The sequence below is a fragment of the Orbicella faveolata genome, unplaced genomic scaffold (assembly GCF_042242905.1).
Source record: "Orbicella faveolata isolate gen_17 unplaced genomic scaffold, um_ofav_v1 contig_25, whole genome shotgun sequence".
Classification (NCBI taxonomy): domain Eukaryota; kingdom Metazoa; phylum Cnidaria; class Anthozoa; order Scleractinia; family Merulinidae; genus Orbicella; species Orbicella faveolata.
The window spans coordinates 4,121,225-4,131,142 of record NW_028301553.1 but is presented as its reverse complement, the minus strand read 5'-3'; the positions used below and the strand labels follow the sequence as shown (position 1 = coordinate 4,131,142).

The window sequence follows — 9,918 nt, the reverse complement described above, 5'->3', positions numbered from 1 at the left end:
TTCATAATAATCGGTCATTTAACTGTTGCAGCGTGGTAGGTAGAGTTCGTTTAGCAAAGTGACTAAGTTCCTCTAAATTTCTCAGATTTCCTGTGTATTCTACGCTGTATTTTAGCCAAATGAAGCCTGCAGGTGTGGCCCAAGATGAAATGTTTCCCGATGGAGATGCTGGGTGGATGGAAATGGATGAGGTAACGATTTGATTTATCTGAATTATATCCACCATTCCATGCATGCGAACAACCTCTTCCGCTGTGTACATTTGTTCATTCAAGTTTTCCGGTTTTGTTCCCTTACTTTTCATTGTTAGGCTGCATCAGGTGGTGGAATGCTCATTGAGCTAGCAGCAAATGAGAGAGCAGTCCATGGAGACTTCTTTAACAGTACATATAAGCTTATACCTTGTACTTTTTAGCTTAATAATTTATAGCTAAAACCTTTGCCGTGTTTTCCTAGTCAACAATATAAGCTTACATGCAAAGATTTCAGCCTGCTGATTGGCTGAGAGAATGTCATTTTGTCCCAAACAGTGCAGAAAAATGAAATTAAGCACAAAAGGTTGAAATTAAATTGCATGTGTATTGATTTAAACAAGTAATCAAATAAATTTTCTCATGCAATTTGGATTAAATAAATAGTAATATTCATAAATTTTTCAAAGACTACAAATTGCACTCGCCCTACGGGCTCATGGAATGTTTTTTTCAGAATTGCACTTGAAGTCATGTGATTACTTACACAAATTATTGACATATATACTTGTTTGTCCTATAGATTACAAAATTGTTACAACAATGAATATCACAAGGATCAAATAACGCTTGTAAACTTGTTTTGTTTGCTTTCTAGATTTTGATGACCTCTTTGATGATGATGACCTTCAGTGAAGAATTAGAATAATTTACTATAACTTTGTAAATAATTTTCAATGAGACTTGAAAGCATACAGTCAAACATGATGTAAATAAAGACGTTATGTGAATACCATCCTCGGAGACCCAGGGGCAGTTAGTGGGGTGGGGAAAAGTCTAAACAGTGCGAGAAAAAAGCCGGACGAAGAAAAGTCAAGAACAAGGTGAAGTTTCTCGTTCTTGACTTTTCCTCGCCCAAATTTTTTTTTCACCTGTTTAGACTGTTCCCCACCACCACTACCTGCCCCCAGGTCTCCAAGGATGTGTGAATGCATACATAGCATAAAATTAGAGGCAAGTTGACTCCTGTATTTGTAAAACTGTTATGCTGTTTTTTTGCTCTATGTTGAACCGTTTTGAAAAAGTAAATAAATGGTTGTGATAATTTTTTAAGACAGGTTTGTGTTGTGATCAAATCCAAAAACATGAATCAACAAAGCTATATAAGTAAAATATTAAGTCCAACAGTATTTATGTCTTCCATACCTTGGGAGTTCATTCCAGCTTCATAAAGTGGCAAATTATTTAAGAATTACACAGTTAGAAACCAAGATAAGCAACCATTCAGCCAGAACATCTGGAAATTTTGATTTAAAGTCAAATGAAACAGTAATTTTATTCCTGGTGCCATCTATCAATCATTAGATGGCCTCTGTGTAACTAAGCAGATGATGTGACCAGGGCTGAAACCAGAAAAAATTATGACTGAGACAATGTCCATGGCTTAATTCTCTTCCTAGGTATTTTGGGTGTTTATGATGACTGTAAACAACAAAACAAAAAACAATGACTGAAGCAAGTGCCTTGGTTTGTCTGTTACTAGCTATGGCCCTCCCAGTGGGTTACAGTAAAAGAATGAAAGCTTCTCCCTGCAAGAGGAATGCTGGTCAGGACAGGTTTTAAAACATTTCACCTGGCTGTAAGAGTTCACTGGAACTGAAACTACTGTTACCTCTGAGAGAGAAAAAGTTTCTTGCCCAACTGACATATAAACAGAATGCCCCAAGCAAGCACTTGAATATACCATGCTATTAGACCTGGAATCCAGTGTGTTAAGTATCAGCATGGGTCACACCACACCTTCTACAGTGATATTAATGGCCTTTGTGTCCATTAAAAACTTAGTCAAGTTGTCAATAAATTTTGTATTTTTTATTGCCAAATCTTTCTCCATTTTATGTATTTTTTATACAAAATGAGTAAATATATAGACCATGACATTAGCTGAGAGCTGCTATATGATGTTTCAGAATCTTATTTCTGAAAAGTAAGTAAATAACCTCCTGTCAGGCCCAACCCAAGCTTCGTCACAGCACTCCACCCCTACCCTACCCAACCGAGTTTGAGAAGTCTGTTGTCACATGTTCATCTCTGTCTGGGACGAGTTGATTGATGTTTTGTTCGCAGAAGCGTGTTGAATGCTCTTTTAGAAATATTGTGATCGCATTAGAAAATACCGCTTTAAAGTACAACAGATATCAGGTAGATCTTGCAGTTCCAGTTGTCTAACCAAAAGACTGTTCAATAGTAGCTGATAGATCGAAACGCTGTTGTTTGAGACTTCTGAATCATGGCTGCGAAGACCATCTCTTGTTTACGGTTGTATGGTTATGTTATTGTCGGTGAGTACGAGTTTCTTGCGCTTTATTTTGCAAAATTACGAAGGATACTGGGATATTTTGTTGCCGAAAAACGTTCTTTTAGAATGTCACGCTTTTCGCTGGTAAATAACAATTTGCCGGCCTGTTGTAACGCGCAAAATTTCGTTTCAGCTTGTAAGCATGCAGGGTCTCTTGGTGGTAAGCGATCTACTCCAAGAGAGCGAGAGATAAAACTAGATTCGTCTTTGCGACCTCATCTGTTTGCAACTTTTCTCTTACGGATGGACTTTGGTTTGAGTCACGCGGGGTGTTTTTCCCTTTTACAATGGAACCTCTCCACAACGGCCATCTTGCCTTGGGAACAGAGGATGCACGTTATGGGGAGGTAGGAGTGTATGATGACCAGTGGCGGATCCAGACCTTGAGCTAAGAGGGCGAGGGGCTTTTTTTTATTTTGCTTGCTCCGCCAGCTTTTCTTCCTTCTGCGTTTTTTTGTTTTTTGCCCAAATTAAGCGGGGGGGGGGGGGGGGGGAGGGGGGGGGCTGGCTTTCCCTAGATTTGCCACTGATGACTCTTGTTGTTTTGGGGGGTGCAATATTTTTTCAGTCAAAAATGCTTATTTTAGCATATATAAATCAAAATGTATCAATAAAACAGAAACTAAACAGAAACAGAAATCAGCGACACATGGTACAAATCAAGTTAGGTGACCTCTTACACTAAAAATGGGGTTTTGTATACACCGTTTATCAATTGTGGATTAATGGCCGGTGTCAAAAGATTGTTTCAGCTGGTTGGGACGAGTTTTAGCGTCCATTGCCATTGTGGAGAGGTGGCCATTATAGAGAGGTTAAAATAAGTTAGATTTTAAATGTATGGACTGTCCATTGGGACCAAGAAAGTGGCCATTGTAGAAGGATTACTCTGGTCCCAGAGGTTTTTCTTGATATTTCTTCTTTTCGCAAAGCGGCAAACATGAGTTGCGAAGTGGCGAGAAAGAAAAACCCCTGGTTACCTTGGACTTGAATCTCACTTTCATGCAGACGCCAGCTGTCAAACGCATCAAATTGATAATTACAAAAGGGACCGATGGCAACTTAGCAATCACGTGCTTATCAGCTGCTAATGGTTTCCGCTCGGGTGGTGGAGAGTGGTATCACTTGACCTACTTGGCCGGGGTCAATGCGCGTGTTTGCAAGAATTAATGTTTTCATCCGCAACGATCGCGAAGGTTCTGTCTTGTTAAACATTACTACAGAGCATGTTTCTCCACTTACTCGTTTTGTAAGAAGGACTTGGAACTTCCGAATAGAAAGACATAAGCTTCTTGTCTTCGCTGCTCAAACTGGCCGCTGAAATGCCACGGTTTCGCAGTTCGCGGATATGAGAGTCCACGAGAGACTTAGAGGACACACAACCAAAATTGTGCCATGATGAGGGTATGAATAACCTGACAGGCACAGGTATTTGCAGACATCAGAGAGCAACTGAAATATAATTGATTTTCCATGTCTGGTTGGCAGTATGGCGAACAACACATCCTTGCGATTTATGACTGCAAGTAAGGCTTTTCTTTTGATGTTCGGTGAGACTTTCAACCTCTGGAAAATGCTGTTTAAGTACCGAAGTCAAAATTTCTTCGAAGACACTGTCAGAAACATAATCCATGTCGAACATAGGCGAATCTTGAACGTGTATAAACTGAGAACTGAAGTATTATGCAAACAAATTCCTTCCCTGGTAGAGAGGCAAAATTTACCTCAAGTAGTGCAGTGACAGATATCCCCACCATCCCCGCAGTATTACAAATCAAACGAACCAATCATATTGATTTGCGTGTTTGTAAAAATATCAACCAATCCAAGCCCGAGGGTCAGATCCTGACCCTGGCGTCTGCATGAAAGTGAGATTCAAGTCCAAAGTAGCTAGAGGTTTTTCTCTCTCGCCGCTTCACGACTCGTGTTTTCATTGCTTCGCGGCTCTCTCGCAGCTCTCTCATGCAGAGAAAAATCAAGAAAAACCTCTGGGACCAGGGTATAGAAGGATGGCCATCAGTGGAGGTTTGACTGTAGTCAAAATTGCAAAAATTCTGATTCATAAGTAATATTCAAAGAGGCTTGGAAATCAGTTTGCTGCACTGGAAAATTCTCATAGAAAATGGTACCTCTCTGGACTACCTTTTAAGAAGGCAAACCAAGCCTCTTATTCCTGTGGATTGAAATTTCCAGAATTTTTTACTTTAAGTGCAAAACAGCATGGAACCCTTTAAAATTGAAGGTGCCTTCTTTTTTAAGGCTGAGTACATCTCATGAGGTATCTCACTCTGTTCACTACACAAATATTTCTAGAAAAATTATGTTTACTTGGCAAATGGTAGAGGCTGTCGAAAATCACAGTATTGCTGACGAGACACTAGTACATGGCACAAACTTTTTAACAATTTCAAACTTACAACAGAAGTTGTACTACTGTACTCTAGTGGTTTTGATAGTAGTCTCAGATGTTGTTGTTGTTGTTGTTTTTTTTTCTGCATTCTAGGTCTGGTCGTGGTTAAACTGATTGCTGGTGATGACAGTGCATCAAGTCCCCTTTCTCCAGTAATGGGATATGGCCATTTTAATGTATCTAATAAAGATGGAAAAATATGTATCTTGTTGGATTTGTCTTGTTCTGTTAGTGTGCAAGTGAATAACACAGTAAGTTTGGTGGTTAATAACTACATGTAGTGGCATAATTCCCCACCTTAGCCTGCATGTTATTCTTTTTGGCCAAGACCACATTTTACAAAATAGGATTAAAATTGAGTATTACACTAATAAATAATAATTTGTTACACCCAATGGTAGGCAGTTTGGTTAACCTCATGGAAGGATAATGTTTGGAGTAACCAACTATCATCCCACTTAGGGAGAGCTCTGGACAGTTTAAGGAGCTACGTCACAGTTTGCACATATTGAAAAGTTTAGCTTAAATTTTTCAAGTTTGTCATTGGTAATCCATGGGAATCTCCATTCTTGTTGCTTTTTGATTTATTGTTATGATTATGTATCTCTCTGGTTTTTCTCTATCTTAGTAAACTATTGTTTCCAGGCTTCCTGCAATTTAGAGGTAATTTTGTCTAGGTGGCCAAAATAACTCAAAATACTGTGACTAAGCTCCTTTAATGTTAATCAAAGAGAAATAAAGTGGTTGTCTGACTGACATTGATTGACATCCCCTCATCACAATCTTCTGATTCTTTTAGGTCCTTCAGTATGTTCTTCCACTGAATGCTTATTCAGATGGAAGCTGCAGTAAGGAAACATCATCAGTTACTCTTTTTTGGGAAGATCTTGGGACCAGCCTGACTCTCTCCATGGCATTTACAAATGTGGAAGAAAAATGGAAAGCAACCAGCCTTGCCTTCACTGCAGTAACTACAGTTGATAACAGAACAGGTCAGTGATGTTACAAGCTACCTGGCCTCCGTTGTTCAAAGGCTGTATAGTGCCATCCACTGGATAAATCACTATCCAGTGGATAATGTAGTTTGTTTTGTCAACACTTATCGATTCGTCCAGTGGATAGCCTTATCCAGCCTTCGAACAACTGGGGCCTGATGTAACAGCTTTGTTCTCCCTTTCCCTTATGGTGCGAGAACTTCAAATCAAGTCTTTTTTTGGTAAGCTTTTTTTTCCAATAGCGTTGTTATCGATTATAGGAATTTTGCATTTCAAAACAACCAGTAGTTGGGTTTACGTTTCCAAAGGATTGTGGTGGTGAAAACTCCAGTGGATCAATGCAGAAGGTCCTTTCTCTAGTCACAGCAAAGAAAATAGACATTTTATGTTTCACAAAAAAGGGGACATTTTCCACATGAACCTTATTTTATGTCCAAAGCACAGCCTTGTACCCTGCAGGATGGAGATTTCCTTCTCTTTCTGCTCAGTGAGAGATAAGGCAGGAACCGTTGCTCACAACACTTTGGATTTCCTCTCATGCATGCCATAACCACATCAGCATGTTACGCATTTGCTTTGCTAGCGAAACATTTACACACAATCAGCTTGATATTTTATAATTTAATATTTTGAGGTAACTGTTGATTTTTTTTTGTGTTGATTTCCTTGTCATGCCATTTCTCCCATTGAAAGAGACCAATGTAAGTGCTGTGCAGAATGACTCCAGCAAGCTAGTGATAACAGCAAACAAAGAGAAAAGCTTTCAGTGCAGTAAGAGCCTGGACATAGCATTAAAGAGCAAGGAGCCAGTAACAGTGACCATGAAGAAAATAAAGGTGCAGCCATTTGGTGACAGCTTTGGTAAAGGTAAAAAGGCATAAGTGTTGCTTGGAAGGAAACTATTAAATAAAATTTAGGACATTATTTAGAGAGGAAGCCAGAGGAGCCCTCACTGGCTTTCCATGTGGGTCCTCTGTCCAGTTCAAATTGGAACTTGGAACTTGGTTTTCTAGAAGGGGGGAAACATTACAGAACACAGAGAAAAACCCTCAGAGCAAGGCAAGGACCAACTCTACCGACATTTGGCACCAGACTAGAATCAAACCTGGGCCCTATTGGTGGGAGGGGAATGCTCTCACCACTTCACCATCCCTGCACGTTGTTTCACAGGCCATTTGGGAACTTTTTCAATGACTCAATGTTGCAACATCTCAAAATTACAGAGTGATTAATTGCAGAATGCATATTCTGCATTGCAGCTGTTCTTTAATGTGGCATGAATAGTGTCTGTGATGGATCTATTTCTTTTGAATTGTTGAAGAATTTAATTACAAATGACATAGACTGAGGGATTGCTTGCTTTTTGCTTCTCAGCTGATGTTTGTTCTTCAAGTAGCAATGGAACTCCTGCCGAACCAGTGGACACAGTTGTACCAACTGCTGTGGGTTGTGTGTTGGCCGGCTTAGTCATCATACTTATCATTACATATTTTGTGGGCCGCTGTAAGAAACCTGGCTATGAGAAAATGTGATTTTAATTTTGGTGCAAGGAAATAATGAATGTGATCAATAATCCAAATTATTGGAGGCTGTGTGAAAAATTAATTAAAGATCATTGGACTAGAGCACTACACAAGTGAGAAGATGACAGTGGAGGGTTTTCAGTAGTTTACAGTAGCTCTGTCACGAAATGTTGTAGTCATTTTACTGATGTACAAACTCAGTTCAAATTGAAGGGGTCATTACAATTGTAGTTTGATGTCAAAGAAAGCAATGACGGGGCATTTTGTTTACATAATTTATGTGTGAAAAAGTATCCAATGATAAGACTGAGCAAATGACAGCAATGGAATTAGTGTTGAATTGTATCTAATTTAACTTGCACTGGCTTCATAAAATCACTCAAACAAGTCAAGCTGTTCAATAGCCAGGGGGGGACTCCCTTATAGAAAGGATGGGGGTGCTCGTCGGAAATTTTGAAAAGAACCCCTCAGAGGTATCAAGTTCCTGTTTGTGGGCATGCCTTGATTTTTTTTCTCCCCCAAGAGATACCAATAATCCTTACATAACACGTTATCTCCCGTAATATTTTTTCACCTCAATACCCTTAAAGGTACCGCAAAAGTTCCTTTTGAGGCTGAACACTCTCAAGAGGTACCAAAACCACTTTTTTAACCCTAAAAGGTATGATGAGCACCCCTGTTGTATTTATATGGGAGTTGTTCAACCCCCCCCCCCCCCCCTCGGGTTCCATAGACCATTTTCATTTTAAAGTGAGTTGTGGTGTGAAACAGTTCATATGGGAATGAGTTTTACTTGCAGATATTTCATTTTCATGCAAACTAAGCCCTCTTTTATCTCAGTAAATGGTTAATGGGTTTTGTACCAGGACCCTAAATGAAGTCAACAGGTGGCTTGGAATTAACCTTTTAACCTAGCATGAATATTTTATTTTTATTATTATTATTATTATTATTATTATTATTATTATTATTATTATTATTCCACGATTGTATCGAAATCTAAAAATTTGAAACATTTTTGGCTGTAAGTTATCGAAAAGACGAAATACAACAGTTCCAAGGTTATGAGGTGACAGGATATATATTTGTGTAGGGAATCTCTGTAATTTACAGGTGTTATTTTCATAAATAAATACTTAGAAAACCATAACAAGTATTGCACATCTTACTCTGCACTCGAGCAACACTTACGCTTCTTTCTTGCTCCTCTAACTCCTCCGTACATCTCCTAAAGCCTGGTTTTCACTAGCAACGCAACCACAAGCGCAGGCACAAACGCAAGCAATAAGGATGACCCAGGTCAAAACGAAATTCGACGCAAACACAAGCACGAGCAAAATCGTCCGAATCTTGGGCCATTTGGGAAAACTGTTTAGGCGAGAGGTAATTTCATTGGGCAAACAACCGCGTGTGGTAAATATCCTTGTGCCTGTGTTATGCCTGAGCGGTATTTCGTTTTCACTTGTAGCAGCGCAACCGCAAGCATTAGCGGAAGCACAAGAACATAGGCACGCAAGGCGTGCAAGAGTTTTTTTTTTTTTCAAAGTGTCGGAGATAGGAGCATTCATGGAGCTGTTTACTGTAATGATTTGGTTAATTTGACGAGTTTTTTGGTTGCGATGTACAGTAGGAAAGAAACTGGGAATTTATGATGTACATGCGATGTTACATCGGTCATTGTGAGATAGCTAAGTGGTAAACCATAAAATGTTTGACTGAACAAACTACAGTAATCCGACACGTCTCCAGATTAATGTAGATACCATCTTATTTCCTAACAAGCAATTTGATTCGTTCTTTGATACAAACCACACTGTGATTGGTGTGACACGCGCACATGCATAACTTCCTCACTCACCGATCACATAGCCCTTTCAACCCCCAAGAGGAATTTTCGCTCAAAATACTCAAGTTAATTAAGAGACCTTTTCGCATTTTATACGAGTTGTAAGTTTACCCTTTTTACACAACACAACACCACTTCACCGAAAATAGAAAGGAAGAGAAAAAAAACCTCTCTGACACTTTGAAAGCCTGATTTAATTAAATTGCACTTTAACTTGGTACCACGCAGTCTTCAAAGAACATTTGAGCAATTTTCATACTTTTTACCTTTAAAAATATCGGACTGAAATGAATGTCATCAAAAAAAACTATTAAACTGCTACTGCAGAGACGTAAAAACCGTCCAAAAATAATAGCTTTTCTTTTGTTTAATATCCTGGAAACAATAACCGATAACTTGTCAGCTCTAATTGAATTTACTCCCATATAAAAAACAAAAGTGTTAAGTTACCATTTGTAACTAAAGATAGTATACATCTCGTGGGAAAGAGTGGTGACGATTCGTCAGCTTTAACTGAGTTTACTCCCTTGTGAAAAACAAGTATCAAATTACCCTTCGTACCTCAAAAATAAAAATATCTCGTTATATTTGCATGCA

The 9,918-nt window shown here is 38.9% G+C and overlaps 2 protein-coding genes across 3 annotated transcripts; both read left to right on the top strand.

The window, feature by feature from the left end:
* Positions 1–7: 7 nt before the first annotated feature.
* LOC149108633 (COP9 signalosome complex subunit 9-like) lies at positions 8–1,304 on the top strand. Its single transcript, XM_089295062.1, has 3 exons — positions 8–191; positions 311–383; positions 850–1,304. Exons 1-3 carry the CDS (start codon positions 120–122, stop codon positions 885–887), a joined length of 183 nt encoding a protein of 60 aa, XP_089151188.1. The 5' UTR covers positions 8–119; the 3' UTR covers positions 888–1,304.
* A 954-nt stretch (positions 1,305–2,258) lies between these two features.
* Positions 2,259–8,628, top strand: LOC110061876 (lysosome-associated membrane glycoprotein 1-like). 2 transcript variants are annotated; one of them, XM_020768736.2, is made up of 5 exons: positions 2,259–2,533; positions 5,051–5,208; positions 5,757–5,949; positions 6,646–6,819; positions 7,327–8,628. In XM_020768736.2, exons 1-5 carry the CDS (start codon positions 2,482–2,484, stop codon positions 7,482–7,484), a joined length of 735 nt encoding a protein of 244 aa, XP_020624395.1. In that variant the 5' UTR covers positions 2,259–2,481; the 3' UTR covers positions 7,485–8,628. The 2 variants fall into 2 exon arrangements, with proteins under 2 accessions (XP_020624395.1, XP_089151186.1); XM_089295060.1 differs by lacking the exon at positions 2,259–2,533 and adding an exon at positions 4,422–4,572.
* The last annotated feature ends 1,290 nt before the right edge of the window (positions 8,629–9,918 follow it).